At 41.0% G+C, this 26,869-nt stretch overlaps 1 protein-coding gene across 1 annotated transcript; it reads right to left on the bottom strand.

Annotated features, from left to right (window-relative positions):
* ahcyl2b (adenosylhomocysteinase like 2b) lies at positions 1 to 26,669 on the bottom strand. The gene is made up of 17 exons (XM_058078035.2): positions 26,272 to 26,669; positions 11,977 to 12,085; positions 8,822 to 8,965; positions 7,837 to 7,937; positions 7,659 to 7,761; positions 7,470 to 7,564; positions 7,232 to 7,338; positions 6,821 to 6,937; positions 6,679 to 6,742; positions 6,468 to 6,556; positions 5,558 to 5,628; positions 4,732 to 4,826; positions 3,840 to 3,938; positions 3,271 to 3,339; positions 3,107 to 3,185; positions 1,748 to 1,868; positions 1 to 1,632 (listed from the first exon to the last, which is right to left on the bottom strand). Exons 1-17 carry the CDS (start codon positions 26,605 to 26,607, stop codon positions 1,626 to 1,628), a joined length of 1,806 nt encoding a protein of 601 aa, XP_057934018.1. The 5' UTR covers positions 26,608 to 26,669; the 3' UTR covers positions 1 to 1,625.
* Between the last annotated feature and the right edge of the window lie 200 nt (positions 26,670 to 26,869).

The raw sequence follows: 26,869 nt of genomic DNA, 5'->3' as shown, positions 1-26,869 counted from the left end.
TTTTTGTACATCTTTATTGGAGATTACAGATTATTGCTCATCATCTACCACGTTGTTGCAATATTTAAACTTCTCTTAGACAACTTAAAACATGTTGGAGGATTTACAACAATAAATACAGGAGATGATTTCTTTTTTTTTCCATCCTACATTTTAAAATCAACATATCTGCGTATAGTATGTATATTTTATATACATAAATGATGCTGGTGTCACCCCCGTGTTGAAATAAAATAAAAAAAGGTATATCCCCGCCCTAAAGGCTGGGATCCTGAGGCAGCTGTTCAACAGGCACGCACACACATTCTCTTAACACTCAAACTCAAGAACAGGGGTGTCCAAACTTTTTCCACCGAGGGCTATTTTGATACATTTTGTACATTAAATACACTACAACCAATCTAATGTAAATTCTAATGAATGCAAAGCTATGTGTTATAGGTGGTAAAGCAAATATCTAATTATATACATGGTATCTATCTCAATGGTTTTATTTTTAGGATATGCTGCCAGGACAAAAATGGCCCCCGGGCAGCACTTTGGACACCCCTGCTCCAGGAAAAAGACAGCACAAAGACGGAAAAGCACAAATACAATCAGGAATTGGATGTTGGCGGATTGAGGAATTAGTGTTTCAAATCAAGCTTGTGCTGATTCTACCGCTGCACTGCAAGTGAATGTCCGAGCGTTTGATCCCGCTCAGTAGAAAGTGGAGTCGTTAATTAGGATCCTGTCTCGCCGTGTTTTGGTTTCTTTGTTAATATAAATCACAGTTTTCATAGAATATAAGTACATTTATTACACATATAATATTTGTTTTTCTTGATGACAATGAAATGGAGAAAAAATATTTCTAAAAAAATCATTTTTCTGTATAAATATACTAATCTAATGATTTGACAACATCTTTCAATACAATATGGTGACCTTTTTAATGAAAAATACTGAAATTATGTGCTGGGAGGCCAAGGGGTGGTTCCAATGTGAGTGACAGCTGGGAAGAGCCTATCACTGTCCAGTTTGGCTACATGAGGCGGAACAAAGCTATTAAAAATGTTGAAAAAAAAAAAAAAAGGAGAGCGATACGATTGGACCACACCTCTGCAGGTACAGGTACAGGTACAGCCACACACACACACACACACACACACACACACACACACACACAAACAACGGAATATTCCATTAGACGACAAAAATCACAAGTATAAAAGAAGACAAAAAAAGAACAGGAAATCCTTAGCGGTTTTTCTTTTTTTTTGGAAATAATTTTTTCTTATTGATATTTGAACTGAAAGAATAAAAAGGTAGCATCGGGAGGAGCGAATGTGAGAGCAAAAGAAAGGAAATCAAACATCCGCCAGAGGAAGGTTTCACTGGGGAGTGAGCAAGCTGGTGACAAATGGCAGCAGAAGCAGCTCCACTGAGATTTTTTTTTTATTATTATTAATTATTACTACTCTTGTCAAGCGGGAATAAATTAAATGAGCACCTCTCAGGCCCTCCTCCCAGCAAGTATTATGTATAAAGGATGTGTGTCGACTTTCCTGTCCATCATGCTCCACCTCTGCCTCTTTGGAGTCTGTGCCAGTCGTGGAGTGCTGCCGTCAGCCCTCTGAAGCGGCTTAATACCTGTGGTTAGGAAAAAAGACTTTACACTCACATTCAATTCAATTCAACAATTCAGCGTTTGACACAAATGACTGTTAATACTGAATATTGACTTCCTGGTTGAGTGTTTTCATACCTGTAGTAGTTTGGCTTAAAGGGCCCGTTCTTGTTTAAGCCGAGATACTTGGCCTGCTCGTCACTCAGCTCTGTGAGATGTGCGTCAAACGTGGGGAGATGGAGGCTGGCCACATATTCATCTGTTGGATGGATGAGAATATTCACAGGCTTTTTGTTCGATACCGTGCAGTTCGGTCATCATTTGGCTTCCCATTGTCTCTTGTGGATTTTTTTTTTTTTAAGCTTTCTTGGCCGGCTGTCATTGTTTATTACCTGCACCTCTCACTCACAAGCCAGCTAAAGGCGACAGGCGGCAGACAGAACGATTATTTGTCAAGGGAGGTGATTCACTCTGGATTAAACACCTCAAATGTTGGCTGAAGGAGAAATGAAGCTTGCTCGCAGGCAAAACAGGTTTTTAGAACTTCCTATGCACACCCTTGCTGTGCGACTTGTCAATAGAATAAAAAGTATTATGGGCACTCGGCCTGTGATGATAGATTAATTACTCACACAATCAATGAAAATGAACTCAATTTTGGCCTTAATGTATTGCCACATGCATATGTGTCTCTCGTGTCCAAACAGTACAATACATGCATTGGTTTGTTAGAACAACGGCATGAACAGAGTGAGCGGTTTCGTCAGGCATACAGTCTCTCTGTCTCGGTGGGTGGAGGCGGGGCTGCTAGCATACACACAGAGTGCAGAAGAGTAACATAAAAATTATATCGGTAGATTGCAACATATTGTTTCATTGTACTTGGTGGGACAAAACAGCAAAATGTTGAATTTAGACCATGAATACATCCAATTTACTTAAATATAAATATATTATATTTATTTATTTGTTGATGTACTATATTTATTTATTTATTATATTTATGTATTATAGTTATGTATTACATTTATTTAAATTTAAAATATTTACTTAATACATATTTTTTGACTAATGACATATTCAAGCATAAAACAGCAATCAATTAAATTTTGAAAAAACACAATAGAGTGATTTTTTGTATTTATAATTTAATTTACGTAATTTGTGGCATTATAACATATAAATAATATAATATTTTCAAACATGTAAACACTTTATATCTTTTAAAAGAACTATTTATTTGTCTGTGATGATTCCCAAAACTGTTACCAGTACCACTGGTAGGATGTGGGCTCCATCTAGTGGTACTACGGAACACCAGCTACAAAATGACATTATTACAGACTATTATGTACTGATGGAATTATTGTACAAATACAATAGATTTACTTTTCTGGAAAAATGAATCTCTAACTTGCCTTATAAGCCACAAAAAAGGGCTGAGAACCTTTGGTCTGTGCAGGTTGGTAAGCAGGTTGTCAAAAAAGTCTTACTTACCCATCTTCTTGGGCAGCAGGTAAACGTCCTGTTTGTAGCGTCCATCTGGAGCGTTGTACAGCTCTATCAGAGCCAGAGCCTGGCCGCACACACACACACACACACACACACACAAAAGAATTACACACCAATACTAATCATTTGAATGGATAGTATTGTTCTACCTGGGTTGTGGCTGTGATTGACAGCACAAACGTGGGCACGGTGGAACAGCTGAGGTTCAAGAGGCGACCCTAAGAAGGGATAAAATGAAGTAGTTCCAAGATATAAAGTTAATGTGTGATAACCGAGGTGGAAGGGAGGTGACGAGATGAGTTGGGCACTGATTGGCAGCTTGTCTGCTTGGATCAGTCACCGCTGTTCTGGTTCTGTCACTACAATCTTCCGCACATTTTATAAACATACTAAGTGACACAGCATGCTAAGGGTGTCTTAGAATATTCGACTATTTGAGTCTGATTGGACTATGAATCTCGCCGTTGAATCATATTGTAGCGACGGGTGAGCAGTATTGCGTAGTTCCGAGCTGCTGGTCAGGATGTGGGCTGTAGATGGCAGCGACGTTCTGCATGCTGGTTAAAAATTAACAAAATCTACTGAATCAGATTCGACTTTGAAAATCCTTACTCAAAAACAGTCCTACTGCATGCATTCTAGAACTGTGGATTGCTGATGACAAAACAAGGGACAGGAAGACAATGAAGATTTTTTTTTTCTTGTGTGTTGCAAGTACCTCGGCCAACAGTACTATCCTCTTGCCATCGGGCCAGATGACGTGGTCCACCTGTGAGCGCACCCTCTCCCAGGTCAGCTCTGGTGTCCTTAGACTAGCCTGCAGGTCCAATGAGAGTTAGCATTAGAACTGCTGTATTCTTTCATAAAATATGTCAGAAAAGCAGATGGAACAAAATTACATTTTTACCACCACTAGGATTAAAACGGTTACTAGGAATGTCCTGATTCAATATCGATATCAGGTCGATATCTCTATCAGCAGTGACTGGATAGACTTGTTATCACAACAACAGCTTTTGCTAGTGTGCTAACAAAATAGCAAGGAGAAAGAGTGATCAGGACTCCAATGGGAGTGTGAATGGTTGTTTGTCTATATGTGCCCTGTGATTGGCTGGCCACCAGTCCAGGGTGTACCCCGCCTCTTGCCCAAAGACAGCTGGGATAGGCTCCAGCACCCTCGCACCACTTGTGAGGAAAAAGCGATAGAAAATGAATGAATGAAAGAAAGAGTGATCAGCTGTGCGGCAGTATAAAAACATGTAAAACTTGTCATGCACTAGTTTCCCGTGGTGGCACAGAACCAGGGAACTTTAATACAACCAACCTCATCGCAAACATGAAAGCAGCGTGACACCAGAAACTCTCATTGGATAGCAAAAAGTCATTAGCTTTAATAAAAATGTATTCAAATTCTGTATGTTTGCGTTAATATTGGTCAATATTCAGGCCCATAATATAGTTATTGTATCCGAAGTGAAAAAGTCGTATCAGGGCACCCCTACTGATTACCATGACAACCCTTACATCACTGTAGCACTATCACGTCTTACATTTCTGCCTGTAAAGCTACAGTATATAAATATTTCACAATCAACTGGATGGTGACGCACCACATCAATCTCCGTGTTGGAGTGCCCCATATTGCACACGATGCAGCCATTCTTCATACGATCCAGGTTCTCTCGCACGACCACGTTCTTGTTGCCTGATGGGAGGACAAGTGCAGAAAAGGCAAATGAGAAGGAGGAGGGAAAAAAAAAAGTGTGTCACCAAAGATTAGGATTAATTAAACTGTAGAAACGGTGATGAATTCCCAGTGTTAATTAGTTTCACAGATATATAGTTACTGTGTGCAAGACCTTCAATCAAAATTCGGTGGAAAAAGCATCAAGTTTCCTTTGACTACAACAAGACTTGTCATAGACAATTATGCAAAGTGTAGGGACAACACTTGGCGTCAAAGTTAAGGCCCGGGGGCCCAATCCGGCTCATTTACCGTGGCTGAATTCAAAGCCAGTTTGCATTATTTTGTTAGTAAAAACATAATCATGAAATGCATGCAATTATGTAATAATAGGACGAGATTATACGATAAATTGTAGTTCTAACATCACTCCTCCTCATTCTATCCTGTTTTTTCCACAACTGTATTAATGATTGAGCAATGTTGTGGTTGAATACGACTTATTGGTCAAAAATATGAGTATCTATGAGTATTAAAAAGCCTTCATAAAAACTGATTCATGTCATAACAACTCAAACATGACATAAGTGTGCATGCCTGCTGAGTCACGTAGGGTTGCCAGCTTTTAATTGGCTACTATTATTATGCATTTGTATTATTAAGAGTCAAAGCAACAGATGATCCAGTAAAGACAATAAGATAATTGGGCAATTCTGCGCTGTACAAAACAGGAAGTGAAGAGTCTACAGTACCTGTGCAGGTGATGACAATGTCTACTTGTCTGATGACTTCATTGAGCTTGACCAGCCTGAAGCCGTCCATGCTGCCGTATGGAAGGGAAGAAAACAAAAATGAGGGTCGATGCTATGAGAATATGACGGGTATGATAACCTTGGGCAAAAATATAAAAGGTTATATTATAATTACAGTTCTAAAATATGTTATGCTGTAATGTTTTCTATGTCGCTTGTCACTGGGGTCGTCGGGCTATGCTGGAGCTTATCCCAGCTGATAGCCAATATTATATTATGTTATATACTATAATAATATTATATATTATATTATTATCACTCATTAACACTCATTTTAGTCATGAGAGGTGTCATTCACATTTGAACCACATTATCTCAACAAACGCACATATTGTACATATATGCATATCAATTTATCTAAAACCTTAAAATTCATTCATTCATTTTCTACCACTTGTCCTCACGAGGGTCGCGGGGGTGCTGGAGCCTATCCCAGCTGTCTTTGGCTGAGAGGCGGGGTACACCCTGGACTGGTGGCCAGCCAATCACAGGGCACATATAGACAAACAACCATTCACACTCACATTCATACCTATGGACAATTTCGAGTCACCAATTAACCTAGCATGTTAATTAATTAAACCCACGCATGCACGGGCAGAACATGCAAGCTCCACACAGAGATGGCCAAGGGTGGAATCGACCCCTGATCCTCCTAGCTGTGAGGTCTGCACGCTAACCACTCGACCGCCGTGCCGCCCCAGCCTTAAAATTATTTAGCTTTTTTTTTTTTTTTTACATTCGATCAGTGGATTTATTCATTATTGTGACAGGCCTAGTGGCCAACATGATAACCACTAGTCCACCGTTCTGCCGGAAGTGGAACATCCATTCATTTTCTATGACTTACCAAGCCTGCAAGGCACAGATGGGGTCGATCTCTGTGACGTAGACGATGGAGCCCATTGCTTTAAGTGCAGCGCAGCAACCTTTCCCCACCTGAGCAAATATTGACATGTCCCCTATTATGCAAAAATGACTTTAATGATGTTTTTTAACAGTACTGTAGAACCTAGAGCCTAGTTAGGAGCACCAAACATGGCATATCTATGGCGTCTTACCTCTCCATATCCACACACCACCACCTGCTTGCCTCCAAACATGACATCAGTGGTCCTCTTAAGGCTGAAGAGAACAGAAAGAAGCGTGATTCAGTAACATTACACAGTAAAGAGGAGGCAGCGCTTTCTTTGACTTTTATACCCATCTAGGATGGACTCCCTGCAGCAGTAGAGGTTGTCAAACTTCTGCTTGGTCACAGAGTCGTTGACATTCATGGCGGGGACACACAGTTTCCCTGCCTTGGACAGCTGGTAGAGCCTACAAACACAAAAGCATTAAAAGTGCTATGAATAAAACAGTGGTTGTACAGTGTGATTTAGCAGTGATGCATATAAATCTATTATAATGACATGGAAACACACTTCTGAAAGCATGGATGCTGCAATGCCGCAGTTGCATAACCATAAAATGAATGTTCACCACTAGATGGCGATGTTGCCACAATGAAGACTTTGGAGCTCTTCTACAAAGCATGCATTAAAAGGCCTTGTCCCACTGTAAAGTGTCCCATTTTTTGTGGGTGTTGTACCTTCTTACTTCTGCAGGTCCTACCTGTGCACGCCAGTAACACTCTCCTCCACAATGCCCTTGATCTTCTTGAACATATTTGGGTATTTTTTGTAGATCCAGTGAGTCAGGTCTCCGCCGTCATCCAAAATCTGTAAACAAGGGAAACCAAGTCTTGTGGATTTTGTATATTTCTGACTATACTAGTTTTCCTCCCACTAGCATATGAGCACCTGTCAATTCAAATGCATTATCTCCAGTCTTTTATGTTAAAGTGGATTACCATGTTGGGCTGCCAGCCTTCCACATTGACACAGCGATCGATACACCACCAGAAGTCATCCTCAGACTCGCCCTTCCATGCAAACACGCTGAAACCTGGACAGAGAAGACAGAAAGTGTTCCATAGCTTTACAGCTGATGAAATAACAATAGGAAACAATAACAATAAGGAAAGAGGATGGACTTTTACCTCCTTCTGCCAGGGCAGCCGCCACTTCATTTTGGGTGGAGTAGATGTTGCAGGCGGCCCATCTGCATTGAGCACCCAGAGCCGACAGAGTCTCCATCAGCACCTGATGGTAAGGACCAGACACGGATAAATGTCATAATGTTTTGATTTTACTCTTTACCACTATTGATCTACTCACAGCCGTCTGGGCGGTGATGTGGGTGCAGCCCACCACCTTGGCACCAGCGAGTGGTTTCTCACCCTGGGCTCGCTTCCTCAGAGCCATGAGGGCCGGCATTTCTGGAAGAGGAAACACAAGTGCATAAAACCTCCGCTGGGGGCAGTTGGTATGAAGGAATTCATACCAATTCAAGTGTTTAAAACAGAGGTCTCAAACATGCGGCCCGTGGGCCAAATGTGGCCCGCAGGACACTACTTTGAGCGTTGATATGAAAGTTTAATGTTAGCACGGCCCGCGCAAGTTTGATATGGATTCTGTATGGTATCATGTACACAGAAAAAATTATTACGTTTGATTAATGTTCATGTTAAAGGTTAAATAACTGTTAATAGTTATCCTCCCTATCCGTGTGGAAGTGGTAAGTTATTGGCTATTTAAGTTTAAAGGAAATAACTTGAAGGCTACCGTTTAGGTCGCTAGCTCTCTAGTTTGCGAGTTAGCATGTGTCTCAAGACCCTGCAGTTGCGCAATATGTTGTAAATAAAAAGAGTATACATGTGACTATAGTCGTGTTTTGTCATGTCTACAGGGCTCTAATAATGCTTTGTTAATTTTAATCTGAAAAAAATAATTTGTCTACCCACCAACTATATGTGGTTTCTTAAGTTTTTATTATTATTATTATTATTACATTTATTTATTACTGATTGATTTTCTTTATTCTTGATTTGTTTATTTATTTTTCATCTTATTTTGTGTAGAAAAATAAAAATTAAGATATTTGAGAACAGTGGAATGTTTTATCAGAGCTTTTCTTGTAGAAAATCGGAACCAAAGCAAAGTTTATTCATTTTTCTGCTTTCAATAAATGCGTTTTTTGTTTTTTTTGGAAAACCTGATGTGGCCCAGTCTCACCCAGACCCTAGCTCCAGTGGCCCCCAGGTAAAATTGAGTTTGAGACCCCTGGTTTAAAACATAGTAAATGTAGCCACAGACAACAAACCTTGCTCTGCTATCTCAATCTCTCTGCGCCCGAAGTCGGCCTGCTTGATGTTCTTGATACAGAAGTCCCCGTTGCCCTTCGAGTTCTTCTGCTGTTTGTCCCGAGGAGACGTCTCATCGTCGGAGCTATCCGTGTATGACGCCGCTGAAATAAACAAAACTCTTTTTTGTCAGCTAAATACATTACCTTGACTCAACATAATTCATTAATCAAATCATCAGGATTTGTTCATACGGCGCCGCACGATTGTGGTTTAAAAGGAAGGTGCTGTAAAAGCGCTCAAGTGCAAAGAACACGATGTACGGTGCCAAGAAGCCGAGGGCGGGGGGTTAGGGAGGGGGGGATAAAATGAAAAATCATTGATCCATACAGACTGAAAAGGAAGGGTGAGGGTGACAGTGCGACCATGAGGATAAATCTACCAGTTCTAGCATGGAACATTGAGACACAGCCAAAGATGGCGTGAGCTCCAAAAATAGACTGAACTGAATATAAGACAAGATTTTCTCTACAAGACTTGGACTCGTCTTACATTTGGCGTTGGGAGATTTGAACATGCCAAAACGCTAAATATGATGTATTTATATATATATATATATATATATATATATATATATATATATATATATATATATATATATATATATAAATAGGGTTGAATCCTTAGAATTTAAAAAAAAAAATTTGTCTTTGACATTTATTGGGTTGTCTTGTATTCTTATAGTCGTGCCAATACTTTCACAGAAATGTACTAGTTCCTACGTTTTTGCAGTATTTTGCACATATTATAAATACATATATATACACACACACACACACACACACATACGTATATACATACAGACACGCACATACACATATATATATATACACACACACATACATACACACACACATACACACATATATACAGTGAAGAAAATAAGTATTTGAACACCCTGCTATTTTGCTATTTCTCCCACTTAGAAATCATGGAGGGGTCTGAAATTTTCATCGTAGGTGCATGTCCACTGTGAGAGAGATAAACTAAAAAGAAAAATCCAGAAATCACAATGCATGATTTTTTAACAATTTATTTGTGTGATACAGCTGCAAATAAGTATTTGAACACCTGTGTATCATCTAGAATTCTGACCCTGAAAGACCTGTTAGTCTGCCCATTAGAAGTCCACCTGCACTCCATGTATCATCCTGAATCAGATGCACCTGTTTGAGGTCGTTAGCTGCATAAAGACACCTGTCCACCCCATACAATCAGTAAGACTTTAACTTGTAACATGGCGAAGACCAAAGAGCTGTCCAAAGACACCAGAGACAAAATTGTACACCTCCACAAGGCTGGAAAGGGCTACGGAGCAATTACCAAGCAGCTTGGTGAAAAAAGGTCCACTGTTGGAGCTATCATTAGAAAATGGAAGAAGCTAAACATGACGGTCAATCTCAATCGGAGTGGAGCCCCATGCAAGATATCACCTCGTGGGGTCTCAATGATTCTAAGAAAGGTGAGGAATCAGCCCAGAACTACACGACAGGACTTGGTCAATGACCTGAAAAGAGCTGGGACCACCGTTTCCAAGGTTACTGTAGGTAATACACTAAGACGTCATGATGTGAAATCATGCATGGCACGAAAGGTTCCCCTGCTTAAACCAGCACATGTCAAGGCCCGTCTTAAGTTTGCATATGACCATTTGGATGATACAGAGGAGTCATGGGAGAAAGTTTTATGGTCAGATGAGACCAAAATAGAACTTTTTGGTCATAATTCCAATAAGCGTGTTTGGAGGAAGAAGAATGAAGAGTACAATCCGAAGAACACCATCCCTACTGTGAAGCATGGGGGTGGTAGCATCATGCTTTGGGGGTGTTTTTCTGCACATGGGACAGGACGAGTGCACTGCATTAAAGAGAGGATGACTGGGGCCGTGTATTGTGAGATTTTGGGGAACAACCTCCTTCCCTCTGTCAGAGCATTGAAGATGGGTCGTGGCTGGGTCTTCCAACACGACAACGACCCGAAGCACACAGCCAGGAAAACCAAGGAGTGGCTCCGTAAGAAGCATATCAAGGTTCTAGCATGGCCCAGCCAGTCTCCAGACCTGAACCCAATCGAAAATCTTTGGAGGGAGCTCAAACTCCGTGTTTCTCAGCGACAGCCCAGAAACCTGACTGATCTAGAGAAGATCTGTGTGGAGGAGTGGGCCAAGATCCCTCCTGCAGTGTGTGCAAACCTGGTGAAAAACTACAGGAAACGTTTGACCTCTGTAATAGCAAACAAAGGCTACTGTACCAAATATTAACATTCATTTTCTCAGGTGTTCAAATACTTATTTGCAGCTGTATCACACAAATAAATTGTTAAAAAATCATGCATTGTGATTTCTGGATTTTTCTTTTTAGTTTATCTCTCTCACAGTGGACATGCACCTACGATGAAAATTTCAGACCCCTCCATGATTTCTAAGTGGGAGAAATAGCAAAATAGCAGGGTGTTCAAATACTTATTTTCTTCACTGTACTATATGATATTAAGAGGTGTTTAAGTTGTAATATTATGAGAAACAAAAAGGATATGTTGCAATTTTGCAAAAGTTAGAATATTGTGTGACCTAATCTTACAATATAAAATGAATGAAAATAAGAAGAAAAAGTGTAAAGTCAAAAGAAAGTTCTCCCTAATAATATGCTTGGTCAGCAAAAACACAAGACTGAGATGAGCTGAGATCTGCATATTTACACGGGTTGGTTTAAAAAAAAAAAAAAGCCAAAGTCCCCGCATCTTTTCATCTTCCAGTATGCGGCCCTCGGTGGAATAAATTTGGACACCCCTGCATTAGAGGCTAGTTTTTGCACGATGCTGCTGAGTGAGATGCGGAACAGTCTTGAACACATTTGCATCATCCTGGCATATTTATCCCATCGTGTACTCTATTTTATTTCCCATAATCTAAGATTTGTTCATGAATAAATACGGTGAGAGTGCTGCAACGTGAGTCACAAGAATTAATCTGCCGCTCTTTCAAATACTTGAAGAGATTAAAGACATTAAGACAAGAGTGGGGGGGAGAAAAAAAAGTGCTACCCAATGGGAACCATCAGAGGAATTAGAACTAGTGCAGTGAGGCCAATATGGGAGAGGACAAGAGGGGCTTTACCTGAGCTGTAGCTGTCTGTGGAGGACTGAGAAATGGAACGTGACAGAGAGCGGCGGCCGATCTTAGAGGGCCGCTTGTTGAACTCCTGTTTCTGGTCTGCAAACTGGATCTGTTGGTTGAGAGAGGGCAAGAATCAGGACCTGTGATTCTGCAATTCTATTGACGTTGGTCGCATTTAGGTCTAGTTAGGTTAAAAATGGTGTTTCACAAGGTAGACAAGGTCCAACTGTTTATTATAGATGAGTGATGTGGAATGTTACAGGCTAATAATTATATAACGATCAATGTACTACAGTCTCATTCCAGTTCTGGTATTATTAATTGTATTAATGGCTGACTTATTCCCACCATAAATGCATGCAACATCAGGGAAATGTACACAGGGGGGTGTGGGGGGCCATTCTGACAACACTGCTAGACACAATGCAATTGATTGTTTCCTTTTAGCTCTTTGTAGCCCCTTGTTTAATTGTTAATTGTTCCCCAGACTGGGCCCCTAAAGCTGTGATATGCAAACCGTAGCTAATGGATGGTTATCAAGCCTGCTTACAAAAAAACAGATGAATCAGAAAATGAAAGCTATCAATGAGAATTAGCGACTAATCGGGTCTTTGATAGTTTTTCAAACATTTCAGAGAGCATCAAGATACTGCAAATTAAAACCCCTCGAAAAAAAAAAAAAAAAAAAGAGTATAATGCAGCTTTTGGTTTTTTGAGGTTTACACGATTGAGGTTAGATGATGAGGCTTTAGGAGCTCAAGAGCTGCACTCAGAGATTTAGGGTAATTTTGGGAGATCAGGGGGCGGGGACGGAGGGGGGCTTAGGAGATGTTTTCTGGGGACAAAAGTACCGCCGGTTACCTGTAAAGGGAATCAAGTGCAAAAGGAACATGAACAAATTCAAAGTGACTTCAATAAATCAGTTTTATAACTCAAGTGCTATAAAATTTCAAGATAAAAATTCCCAATCTGATGTTCTAATCCAGCACTGATTACAAACTAACCTGCCGGCCAAGTGCTGGTCAGCCATTCCAGCGGCTTACTTCCCCTGAATTGCCCTGTGCCAATTAATTAATAATAAATTAGCACCTCTCAAACAAGAGCGTATTGTGCTAGATTTATGTAAATGTACTTGATTGATTGAGCTAAGAAAATATAAGATATGCCTTCATGAGGGGGGAATTCCAGATTCAAAGTACAAAAATACAGTAATACAAATCCAGACGCTATTACAGCTGTGTACACTTATTGTAGGGTTATTGTGCAGGATTTTTGGAGCAGTTTATATTATGGAGTGTTGACAGCTGCAGGAAGTAAAGACCTGCGATATGTCTCCTTCACAGACTTTGGATGTATCATCCTGTCACTAGTGGAGCTCCTTAGTGCAAGTGAGCGAGTGTTGGAAGGGGTGGGAGTCTTTGTTCATCATGGAGGACAGATTGGCTGTCATCCTCTCCTCTCGCCCACCTCCTCCACCTGTTCCAGAGCAAACCCCAGGACAGAGCCGACATAGAAGAAGGTTTATGACAGAACTATGCAAGTTGATTTCAGGGGAAACTGCACATCAACTTTGCATTTTCTGTGTGTTCTTGTACTGTAAATACACAACAGATGTAAAGAATATGGAGTACTAGTAGTAGCCAAAAGGTCTAAGCTTGACCGTCTGTGGCTTATGTCTTTTTACTCTAGCGAGAATCCCTTAAGTGACAAACTTAAGTCAAGGGCTCACCCAGGCTTTTTGCACCATCTGCTTATGATGCTATTCAAGAACAGAGCAAACATCTCCATTAACCCCAGGGAATCTTTGCCCCCCCCCTTGTTAAGACACTGTTTGTGTTTCGGGAAAATGACGACAGGTCAACAGGTTTCGAGACATCATGGGATTTTGAGGCATGGTGAAAAAAAAAAGAAAACCCCCTCTGGGCAGCAAGAGAAAACAAACAGGCACAGATGTAGAATGAAATAGGATGACATATGATACTGTGGAGATTCCCCATAGCAATGTAGTGCAATGGCAGCTAACCAGCAACGCCACCTATAACAACAACAACAACAACAATATTAATATTTAGCCAATCTGTTTCCAAATCTTTGCAAGATAGTCTGTTTGAAACCAAGCGGACGTTAAATGTGAATGAATCTTCTCGGTTTTGCCTTGGAATAATCTAAAGCAGTGGTCTCAAACACGCGGCCCACGGGCCAGATGTGGCCCGCAGGACACTAGTTTGAGGCCCCCGCCTTGATATGAAAGTTTAATGTTAGTGCGGCCCGCGCAAGTTTGATATGGATGCTGTATGGTATCATGTACCCAGAAAAAAATATTACGTTTGATTAATGTTCATGTTAAAGGTTAAATAACTGTTAATAGTTATCCTCCCTATCCGTGTGGAAGTGGTAAGTTTTTGGCTATTTAAGTTGAAAGGAAATAACTTAAAGGCTACCGTTTAGGTCGCTAGCTCTCTAGTTTGCGAGTTAGCATGTGTCTCAAGACCCTGCAGTTGCGCAATATGTTGTAAATAAAAAAAAGTATAAATGTGACTATAGTCGTGTTTTGTCATGTCTACAGGGCTCTAATAATGCTTTGATAATTTTAATCTGAAAAAATAATTTGTCTACCCACCAACTATATGTGGTTTCTTAAGTTTTTATTATTTGCTGTTTTATTATTATTATTATTATTATTATTATTATTATTATTATTATTATTATATTCATTTATTACTGATTGATTGATTTTCTTTATTCTTGATTTGTTTATTTATTTTTCATCTTATTTTGTGCAGAAAAATAAAAATTAAGATATTTGAGAACAGTGGAATGTTTTATCAGAGCTTTTATTGTAGAAAATCGGAACCAACGCACTGAAAAAGTTTGTATATTTTTCTGTTTTTAATAAATGCGTTTTTTCCTTTTTTTGAAAACCTGATGCGGTCCAGCCTTGCCCCGACCCGAGCTCCAGTGGCCCCCAGGTAAATTGCGTTTGAGATCCCTGATCTAAAGTATGTGAAAGTTCAACAAGGCCTTCAGATAAGACTTGACGGAGAAATCTGTAACCAAGTGACAAAGAAGTGGTTAACATTTTCCCATGCAAACCCAGGAGAAATAGCAGGTATTTTTGTGCGAACCCTAACCTCTACCCAAGGGAAAATAGACAAAGTCATGCATCCACAGCTGTGTTGTGTTTTGACACTTATAGACAGGAACCTGACTCTAATCAAACACAGGATGACCATGGGGCTTCCAAACGACTCCATCCCATCCCCTCATTTTGGTGCCAGTAGACAATCCTCAAAAAGTGTGAGACCAACCGAAAGATGGTGGTTATCCCCCAACTGATTCCATGAAAAAAATAATAAAAATCAGGATTTCCCATAGCATTTTTTTTATTGCATGTAGCGGAAACCCTGAATATTCAGCAGCCTGGGGTACAGTTATGCAACCTACAGGGTGACAGCTTTGCACGACAATATGGAGTGAAAAAGACAAGCGATTCCTCCAGTGTCACAGGATCCTCAAGCTTTGCCATCTGTTACTAAATGGCATTACATAAACGGCAGAAGCTTTGCTTTAAAGATATTTGTATGCTGTGTCATGCAGTGGAGATTTAAGCTGTCACTCCGTGGGATGACATGACATGAACCGGGTAGAAGAGGGACTTGGGGACAACAGCGTGAGTGAATGAGGAACAACAGTTATCCCTTGCTACATCGTGGATCCAGAAGTAATTAATGAATGATCATTTAAATAATACCAATTAGTAAAAACATCTCCATATTCTTGGTCTAAGTGAAGCATTTTCAAGTATAAAAACAGCTAAATGAACAAACCTAATGATTGAAACACAAATACAAAGCAGATGAAGCATTCTAACTGAGAATGCAGTATTCCACATTGGCCACTAGCAGTCAGTAATTGCTCAGTGAGACGAGTACGACACGTCATGAGTATTGCAGGTTTAATTTATCTCACCACATGCACAATAATAATAATAATAATAATAAACACTAAAATAAAATAAATAAATAATAAATAATAACACTGACTATTGTTGGGGCCCTAACCCATGACAAGCTAAAACTCAACTCTGAACCTCTGATGTCACTTCCTGTCCTCCACACATCTGTCCACCCAGGGAGTTCCTCAAGGAAACATGAGCAGGACTTGTATTTATTCATTTTCTACCGCTTATCCTCACGAGGGTCGAGGGGGTGCTGGAGCCTATCCCAGCTGTCTTCGGGCAAGAGGCGGGGTACACCCTGGACTGGTCGGTCGCCAGCCAATCACAGGGCACATATAGACAAACAACCATTCACACTCACATTCATACCTGTCGCCAATTTGGAGTCGCCAATTAACCTTGCATGTTTTTGGAATGTGGGAGGTCACCGGAGTACCCGGAGAAAACCCACACATGCACGGGGAGAACATGCAAACTCCACACAGAGATGGCCGAGGGTGGGATTGACTATACTGTGTATATTTCTATATTATATTTTCTCAGATTATATCTACTATATTGCAGTATCGTAAGGCTGTGATGGCCTGGTACTACTGGTGATCAATTCATGAAATCCATGAACGTAAAACATGAGGTGTGAACAAGACACCTTAACACCTTTCATCCAATGGCCGAACACACGTGACCACGTTCCCCAATAAGAAGAGAAGGAGGAGGAGGCAGCTAGCGTGAGGTGGCCGTGCACGCTGCCCCAAGGGTGGCTATGATGTAAGAGCGCTTCCCTCTGATTTATGCGCACAGACAAGCTCTTGCATCGTAAACAACAGCACACATACATGCATGCACGCAAGAGGCGTTCGCCGTGCGTACAGTGTGCACCCCCACATGCAGCTACCACTGGTCTCACACGTGCCTACACACACATGCGTCGCCGGGGGGGAATTTCATGTCACTAGACACAGTATACAGTACTAGTCATGTCACCAGCAACATAAGAGGAGCAGTCTAGATCTATAACTTTAGTAAAAAGGTCAACTATGGAAGGTATGTAAAGCTGTGATCACAGAGCAGGCCACCGTTAGAGAGAATGGGGGGGGGGTTGTGCAATGAATGAATGAATGATACAATCCATACCCTACATGCAGGCTTTATAAGAAAATGGCAACCATGTACATGTTACACAGGAAGTGGAAAAACTATAAGCAACTGCTGCCTACTTTTTGTTGTTGATATTTTCTGAAAATATGAACGGTTCTTCTACTGCTGCTTCGCTGTTGCCCCTGCAGAGCAGAGTCAGGACTGCATGCACAAGCACTTCTCTCGGGGATGTGGCCTGCAGATCGCGGATTGCAGGGCTAGGACCTAAACCATTACCATTCAAGCACTTCTATTTCCACGTCATAAATCAGCGCTTTCCAGCATATTTTGGCTCTAAAAGTAAACACAAAACAACACTTTTTGTTATGTAGGCCACTTGGGAGCCTCGGGGGGGCCTCACATTGGAACTGTGGTCAAATGACCTTCAGTCACTGACAAATCATCGGTTCTGCTATGTTTGGCTAAATAGTAAGCAGTGGAAATATTGGCTGGTGGTGTTGTGTCAACAATATCATGGCTTTTATGCTACCGTGTTATCGAGCCGTAACAAACATCTGCTTACTCACGCAAGCATCCACGGGTTACCTTTCGGTCACTCCGGCTCTTAACGGTTCAATAAATGCTTTTAGTGAGCTAAATGGCTTGGTAATGCCAGTGATTAAACTCAGTGACACAATTAAGCTCATAAAAGTTGGACACCACAGACGGACTTATTTGAGAACGGGATTTACACAAATGGTTGTTTTCCTTTTCCTATTATCATCCTTTCTGCTATGATGCCAGTGAAAACTGTAGATACCGTATGCCTTATGCCCACCAGATGGTGACAATGGCAACTTTGAAAACCCCTGAGCTACTACGTATACTGTAAATCAGTGTTTTTCAACCTTTTTTGAGCCACGGCACGTTTTTTTACATTGGAAAAATCTTGTGGCACACCACTAACCAAAAATGTTACAAAACGTCACCATGACCTCACACGTGCATCAAAAAGTCTATCGGAGGAACAAGGTAGGTGTTGCCACACGGACCAATATTACATTGCTCTGCCAGTCTTTACACCACAGACACTCGACAGTAGCCACGTTTATATGACGAGTTTTCTCTTTCGAAATGACCTTTCGGGAAACAATGGTATCCATGGAAAGGAATATTCCAATCTCTTGTCTACATGCACCGTGAAAATCAACCAGAATAGTCAATAGGGCATGCCCAGTAAAACATAAACATCAACATCACGTGATACCAGCTTCCCCATTTTTCTTTCACTTGTTGGAATAACTCCGTATTGCCAGTTTTTCGTCTGTCCAGTCTTAAAATTTTGTTTGAATCAAAAACAAACTTTGCTTAGCCCAGTGCCGATTGCTGGCCTCCATTTTTAAAACTGAAGAACGTCTGGATCTGCGTGTTACGTCATATCTGAGCATGCGCTGAAAGAACGCACCCGGGATAAATTTAAACAGGAAAAGATCACATTCAATTTTGCTAATATTTTATAATTAAACTCGGGACATGTTTTATATAGATATATATTTTCTTTTTTAATAAAACTGGACTTGTGAATAAAGTATAGAAGGGTTTAGATTCTGTTTCACAGATGGCGATAATGCACACGAAAGCTGCTTGCCAACAGCCAATAAACAACAGAAGAAGAAAACACCGGTTCCTCAAGGTGCACTAGTGCCGCAGCACAGTGGTTGAAAATCACTGCTGTAAATCACAGGTTCCCAATGTTGGGGGCTATATCAATAATTGGGGGCTCCTCTGCCTTGAGAAGAGCCAGATGAAGTGGCTCGGGCAACTAATCAGGACACCTCCGACCGATAGGAGGTTTAAGGGAAGACCCACGACACGTTGGACAGAATATGCCTCAAATGAAGGAGCACAAAGAGGGAGCACGTTAAAAAACTCCAACACAACAAATGTAATACAAACACGAAGAACAAACGGCGTATGGTGCCTTTCTGAGGCTCACAGCAGGGAATCACAAGAAGGTCGCTGGCGCAACAACAGCCAAGCGCTAGCTAACGCAGACAACACTCCCGTATGAGCAATACCGTCAGAAGCCGAAACGAACAATAACTGAATTCACCAGACGAGATCAGCCTTTCACATTAGTGGAAGACACCGGTTATTATCGACTGCGCTCTCACACACGTGCATCCTGAACGGAAACATTTCACAAGCGTAGCACTGCCTGATCTTCACCAGACTCTTGGATTCTTTAAGTTATTACTCATAAATAAAACAGTTACTAAACCATAAGTGACACTGGTATTGGCTGATCTCTCATGGATAAACAGTATCGGAATCGACCCTTCTGCTCTGAGCATCCTAGGGTGGGACAGTTCATGTGTACAACAAATGTATAAGTACTAGGGGTGATGTCAGCCTCCCTCTGGGCTGCTCTGGCTTCCTCTGCTGGACAGAGGCAGGATTGCAGCACTTCAGCAGCCACAACCACTAAAATGCTTTGCTGGGAGGAAATGCATGATGGGAAAATATTTAGAGTCTTTTTTGTTTTGTTTTTAACTTATATTGGTATTTGTATTAGATATTTCTTAGCTACCGTTTGACTGTTAAGTTAATGTGTGATGATTTTAGCATTCAGTCAGACTGTTATATTGAATAATGACCTTGTACAATTACTAATCTTTTGACAAGCTCGCCGTGAGTTTATTCACAACAGCATAAAACCCTGATGAAAGCATCTCTAGTTAATGTTTTCAACATGTTCAAATGTATGAAGCAGTGTTTGAAAAAATGTATGAAAAATGTAAAATGAAAAAAGTAAAAATGTATAGAATGTTAAAACAGAACAGATTATATAAAAATGGGCATTGGGCAGCAAATTTGTGCCACTGGTTTGCGTAAAAGAAGGAAACTTTTGGCAAAGTTAGACATTGAAAACTCCGGAAACACAGTCCTGCCACAAATGAATGGTCAGTAGCGCATATCCAATCACGCTGCATATCCAGTACACAGTCCACTCGTGTCTCCACATCATGTCCACTCTGGTGGTCACATGGACACTGATAATGACACTGTTACACACATATAGCCCACACTTGTTTGACGGTGATGAAACTAAGAGGGTTTAACAATTGACACTAACGTCCCCTCTGTCAATGTTTCCAAGAACCTGACATTGGGGAACACGTCAGCATCCTTCCAGTCATTCCAACAACAATCCATCTGAGCAGTGATATATGGATGTGGCCAAGTGGTGTGGAGTGACAGCTATTCAAAGTGGTGCAAGATACCGTACAGTCCATTTCCTGAGTAAGCCTCTGTGGCCAGGACGGCGGCGGTTAGGAGGGTGTGAACTCTCACACCATTTTACTTGCTACGGCGCTGAGATTGTGAACAGTAAAAGTGCACGGGGGGGTCGCGCTGCATAGGAGAGGGTGTGTTGGATGTGGAGTTGTTGCATTTAAAAAGGAGTCTGGCGAGCAGGAGTAATGCGTTGCTGATGTCGGGGCACACGAGGCCAGTGGACAGAGCCAGGAGGAAAAAAAATAATAAAAGCATGAAAATCTGCAGGAGAGGCTAGATGGAGCGCTACACTGGCTCAAACTGGGTTTCACCGACGGGTCATTAAATCAGCAACAAATCCCTCTGCAGACAGTGACCGATCATGAATCTTTAACAGTCCTGTTATGCATTTCTGACAATAATCAACATCATACATGATGACTCAATCACCAATAAGCACAATGTTTAAGCTAATACAATGACAATGACAAAATGCTGGCACTAAAGTACAAATATAAGGTAGGAGAAGCATTCCAGTTGTTAATATAATGTAATATTCACCATTGACCACTAGGTGTAGGTGTTGGCGATCATCACAGCAGTCACAACACAAGTAACATAATCATCATAATAACAACACAGGGTCCTATTGGGCCAATAATCCACGTCGAGCTAAAACTCAACTCTGAACCTCCAACGTGACTTCCTGTTCTCCTGCCATTAAGGTCCTCTTGGGTACACATTTACTGTGACACACACAAGTTTTATTTACTTCTTAAATGACTTATTTACTCTTATGTCTACTTTATTGGGTAAAATGAGTGGAAAGCCATTTTAAGCCACCATTACAATACACCGATGAGTCAATAGCCCCCGCAGGAAGTACGCTGTCCAGAAAAAAACAAGTAACTGCTAACATATGACTGTCATCTGATTTATGTCTTATTTTCTCTAATTATATCAACTATATTATGTGTTATACAAATGTAAAAGTGACTATATTTCATGTCCAGAGGCCTCTAATAATGTTAAAAGTCGTATCTAAAAAGACGGTAATCAGGTTCTTTATGCCATAACTACAAAGATTTATTAATATTGATTCCTACTTATCGCGGTCATGTATGGAACCCATGAATCGTTGTAAACAATGGCAGACTGTATAGATTTACTATGTACTAAAAATTATTATTGTCTAAATAGCTGGCAATGTAAGTACTAAGTAACAAGAGGTCTTCAGTGGCTAGTCAATCTATTCTGTTATACAGTGCATCCGGAAAGTATTCACAGCGCTTCACTCTTTCTACATTTTGTCATGTTACAGCCTCATTCCAAACTGTATTAAATTAATCTCTTACCTCAAAATTCTACACAAAATACTCCATTATGACAATGTGGAAAAAGGTTTTTTTGACACGTTTTGAATTTATTAAAAATCGAAAACAAAAAAATCACATTTACATACGTAAGTATTCACAGCCTTTGCCATGAAGCTCAAAATTGAGCTCAGGTGCATCTTTTTTCCACTGATCATCCTTGAGATCTTTCTACAGCTTAATTGGAGTCCACCTGCAGTAAATTCAGTTGATTGGACATGATTTGGAAATATAATAACTGTCTATATAAGGTCCCACAGTTGACTGTGCATGTCAGAGCACAAACACCAAGCATGAAGTCAAAAGAACTGTCTGTAGACCTGCGAGACAGGATTGTCTTGAGGCACAAATCTGGGGAAGGATACAGAAAAATTTCTGCTGCTTTGAAGGTCCCAATGAGCACAGTGGCCTCCATTATTCGTAAATGGAAGACCTTTGGAACCACCAGGACTCTTCCTAGAGCTGGCCGGCCTTCTAAACTGAGCGATCGGGGAAGAAGGGCCTTACTCAGGGAGTAAGTGGCCAGACGAAAGCCATCAGACCAGAGAATTTTGTTTCTCATGGTCTGAGAGTCATTCAGGTGCTTTTTGGCAAATTCCAGACGGGCTGCCATGTTCCTTTTACTAAGGAGTGGCTTTCGTCTGGCCACTCTACCATACAGGCCTGATTGGTGGATTGCTGCAGAGATGGTTGTCCTTCTGGAAGGCTCTCCTCTCTCCACAGAGGAACGCTGGAGCTCTGACAGAGTGACCATCGGGGCCTTGGTCACCTCCCTGACTAAGGCCCTTCTTCCCCGATCGCTCAGTTTAGAAGGCCGGCCAGCTCTAGGAAGAGTCCTGGTGGTTCCAAACGTCTTCCATTTACGAATAATGGAGGCCACTGTGCTCATTGGGACCTTCAAAGCAGCAGAAATTTTTCTGTATCCTTCCCCAGATTTGTGCCTCAAGACAATCCTGTCTCGCAGGTCTACAGACAGTTCTTTTGACTTCATGCTTGGTGTTTGTGCTCTGACATGCACAGTCAACTGTGGGACCTTATATAGACAGTTATTATATTTCCAAATCATGTCCAATCAACTGAATTTACTGCAGGTGGACTCCAATTAAGCTGTAGAAAGATCTCAAGGATGATCAGTGGAAAAAAGATGCACCTGAGCTCAATTTTGAGCTTCATGGCAAAGGCTGTGAATACTTATGTAAATGTGATTTCTTAGTTTTCTATTTTTAATAAATTCAAAAAAAGTCCACATTGTCATAATGGAGTATTTTGTGTAGAATTTTGAGGTAAGAAATTAAATTAATACAATTTAGAATGAGGCTGTAACATGACAAAATGTGGAAAAAGTGAAGCGCTGTGAATACTTTCCGGATGCACTGTATAAGGTGTACACAGACTATTCTAAAGTGTATTCATTTATTTAGTATTTTCATCAAGTGGATAAAATCTCACTTTTGTGAGATACAGGATACTGTGATTCAAAGTTCCTCAATACTGAAAATCTGCATTGTTTGCAGTCCATTTGTACAACACCACTTAAAAAGGGGAACTGCACTTTTTGGGGGAATTTTGCCCAATATTTACAATCCTTATGTGAAACATGAACACATTAATTGTGACCCAGGATTGCAGTTCCCCTTTAAGACTATGCAGTCCATTTGTACAACACCATAGAACGACAAGGGGCCAACTGGGAGGTGTTTGATTTCCAGTTTCCTGACACCATCGTGCAACATTCTGTTGCGCGTGCACATCGTAAGGAGCCTTTTGGTTTGTTCACACTTGCACTACCAATGTGGACAGCAACAAAGCCATTCCCTTTCATAATTGTGTTTAGTACGAGTATAGTATAAGTATATGGCATGAAAGACAAGTGCAGGAAAAGTGAAAATATTTAGCCTTCAGAGAGCTGATGTGTTCTTTGTAGCAAATAACCGCTTCTTCCATCCACTCCACTTCCCATGTAGGGCAGCCACAGGTCACTGTAAGCCTGTTAGTCTGCGAGCAATACCGGGAACACCAGCTTAGGGTGCGTGACATAACGTTACATCAAAGCAGGATGATCTGATGAGCGCGCGGACGGGAAGCGGCCCCGTGGATGAATTCAAATGTTGAATAAAATCACCTGCTGGATTTGACGAATGTCAAAAAGGACAGTGGAGAATGATTAACTGTAGGGAACAGATGGTTTGGTCCACAGAACCATATGGGATGTTTAGGGAGGGGAGGAATACAAGAAACAGGTCTGAGAAGAGAAAACCTGTGTCAATCGCGTTTTGGTGCTGGAGATGTCACACGAGACAGGAAGTAGCACCAAACTGCGCAAGTTAGAATAAAAACAAAAACAAAAAAAGCTCACATCTGGACTCCGCTACAACACGGAGCTGGTCTTTTAATCCCCTCACGACAGTGGATTAAAAAGCAACCAGTTGATAGTGGACCGCATGAATCCAACAGATGCACACGGCCCGGCTGTGGTCATGCTTCTATAATGCAGTGTGTGCCATAGGAGACCCTGTGATCTATAAATAGACAAACCTTCTGACCTAGCGGATGCAAGGGGGTTATTGCCAGATGTCAATGGGATTAATATTCATCTTGCATAAGCTTGCTGAGCTTCATGAATGTGAATAAAGCAACAGAATATGCATGAATCACCAAAACAATCTCTAAATCAGGGGTCTCAAACACGCGGCCCACGGGCCAAATGTGGCCCGCAGGACACTAGTTTGAGGCCCCGGCCTTGATATGAAAGTTTAATGTTAGTGCGGCCCGCGCAAGTTTGATATGGATGCTGTATGGTATCATGTACCTAGAAAAAATTATTACGTTTGATTAATGTTCATGTTAAAGATTAAATAACTGTTAATAGTTATCCTCCCTATCCGTGTGGAAGTGGTAAGTTTTTGGCTATTTAAGTTTAAAGGAAATAACTTGAAGGCTACCGTTTAGGTTGCTAGCTCTCTAGTTTGCAAGTTACCATGTCTCAAGACCCTGCAGTTGCGCAATATGTTGTAAATAAAAAGAGTATAAATGTGTCGTGTTTTGTCATGTCTACATGCTTTGTTAATTTTAATCTGGAAAATATAATTTGTCTACCCACCAACTATATGTGGTTTCTTAAGTTTTTATTATTTGCCGTTTTATTATTATTATTATTATTATTATTATTATTATTTATTACTGATTGATTTTTTTTATTCTTGTTTATTTATTTTTCATCTTATTTTGTGTAGAAAAATAAAGCAAAATTTATTCATTTTTCCGTTTTTAATAAATGCTTTTTTTGTTGTTTTTTGGAAAACCTAATGCGCCCAGTCTCACCCAGACCCTAGCTCGAGTGGCCCCCATGTAAATTGAGTTTGAGACCCCTGCTCTGAATTAATAAAATGGCAGTACCGTGCCATCATATGCGAACTCTGAAATAATCCAGGTGTGGCTGTGGCTCTCCGGTAAATCCAGACTTTTTAGCCACTTTTTAGCCATAGTCGATGTCCGGCTGAGGTGCACAAAACTATCTGCTCTGCATTGTTGCACTATCCAGTACAGATGGGGGTGCCATGTGGGTTGTCTCTGTAAGTCCACCCCATCATTTTGGTTTACATAATTAATCACCCGGTCGATGCCGCGGTAAAAGTCTCATTCCTGCCATAGATGATAAAGTGATCAATACAAACCACGGGCTATAAATCAATGTCAAGTCACTTGTCAGGGGAAATAAGCCTCCAGCTTCCTTATCAAACATTGACCTTAATATCCACTTCTGTTTGACTAGGCCTCTGTGAGACATGCAGATAAGTACATTTGCCGACTTGTATTCAAGACGTTTGAATGACGTCACAGGGAGGGAAGTTCCTTGTAAGGTCGCTTATTGGTTGGTCCAACAGCGGTTGGACAGACCCTATAGTAATTGAATGTTATGTCATGTTTCAATGTACAAAACAATATAAATATGTAAAAACGCTAAAAACATCAATATGAGGTTGGAGTTTGTTTCCAGAGAGATGATAAAAGCATGGTGTGATGTGCGCAAGCATTCCAAAATGACAGAACAAACACATAATTTGGGTTGGATTTTACTTTCATATATATATATATATATATATAAATAATAAGCCCCGGTAGTGTAGTGGTTTCATGTTAAACTGGACCTGTATTGGCCCGCGGCCCCATAGTTGGGGACACTTGCCATAGCGCACTCATAATCGTGTCAATCAAAATAAGCACTATGTCATCTTTTGACACTTTTTAAAAATATGTAATGTTGTCATGATGGAAATAAGATAAAGATATAATATTGTTTTTCCGATTTAAAACCCCATAACGGAAAACAATATGATACGGTTTAAAGGGGAAGTGGGATCCCTACAAGCAAAACTTTGTGTCCCGGTTTAATTGAGTAAAATTATACAAACACAGAAAAGTTACATGAGATGGTTGTTCTTGTAGTGTCTCCAGTGTTGTTGTGATAATAGTATGTTATTGTGTGTAATTCACACTGCTGATTCAGCGTCGATGTCTGTTAGCATGCTAGCATCGCCACACAGCGTGCTTTCATTATGGAGCCAGGAGGAAAGAGGGCAATAATGGAGACAAAAATAAGCCATCACTTGCCTTTTTCATCCGCGGTGCCTCCGCAACGGTGCCGTCACGGTTGACAAATGCCTCACCGCCGTTCTGTTGGGGGTCCGGACGCTTCATAGCCGACGCCTGCGGCATCTTCGCCGCGTTTGGGGCGAGCAAGCCCAGGCTGCCTTCCCCGGCTTTGGCGGAGGGCTCCGCTGTCGGGGACGCAGCGGCGGAGGAACCGGCCTCGTGTGGATAGTTTCTGGCCATGTTTAGTCCCTCCGAGGTCGGTGTTATCGGGGAATCGGTCGGTAATTCTTTACCGGTGGCAACGTCTTTGAGTTCGACCTCTGCCATTTTCGCTGCCACAACCTGCACTGACATCGCTACAGTTTGACAAAGTCCCTTTTCCAACACTAGATAGCGAGGAGAGCGGATGTGAGTGGAGAGAGCGCAGGAGCCAAGTGCATTCTGGAACTTGTAGTTCTTTATATAAGGCTTGACTACAGCCTCTAGCATAACAGCTAACAATGTTAATATTTCATGGAGACTTCAGTACATTTGTAATATATATGTAATTAGAAAATGGTTTTCATTACATTGGAGTCAGTGTGAATTGCCATAGCAACTAGTGTATAACAACAAA

This window comes from Doryrhamphus excisus, linkage group LG2 (assembly GCF_037039965.1).
Source record: "Doryrhamphus excisus strain RoL-2023G ecotype Guam linkage group LG2, RoL_Dexc_Guam_v1.1, whole genome shotgun sequence".
Taxonomy (NCBI): domain Eukaryota; kingdom Metazoa; phylum Chordata; class Actinopteri; order Syngnathiformes; family Syngnathidae; genus Doryrhamphus; species Doryrhamphus excisus.
Note: the sequence above shows the minus strand (reverse complement) of the source record. Positions and strands in the feature narration are given on the sequence as shown.

Bases quoted from the DNA above. Each gene is read 5' to 3' on its own strand.
- ahcyl2b (XM_058078035.2), bottom strand. From the start codon at position 26,607: ATGTCAGTGCAGGTTGTGGCAGCGAAAATGGCAGAGGTCGAACTCAAA. The intron at 6,557-6,678 runs GTAAGACGCCAT...ATATTTGCTCAG, and splicing joins TGGTGTGTGGATATGGAGAG to GTGGGGAAAGGTTGCTGCGC. The intron at 3,186-3,270 runs GTAGAACAATAC...GTGTGCGGCCAG, and splicing joins CAATCACAGCCACAACCCAG to GCTCTGGCTCTGATAGAGCT.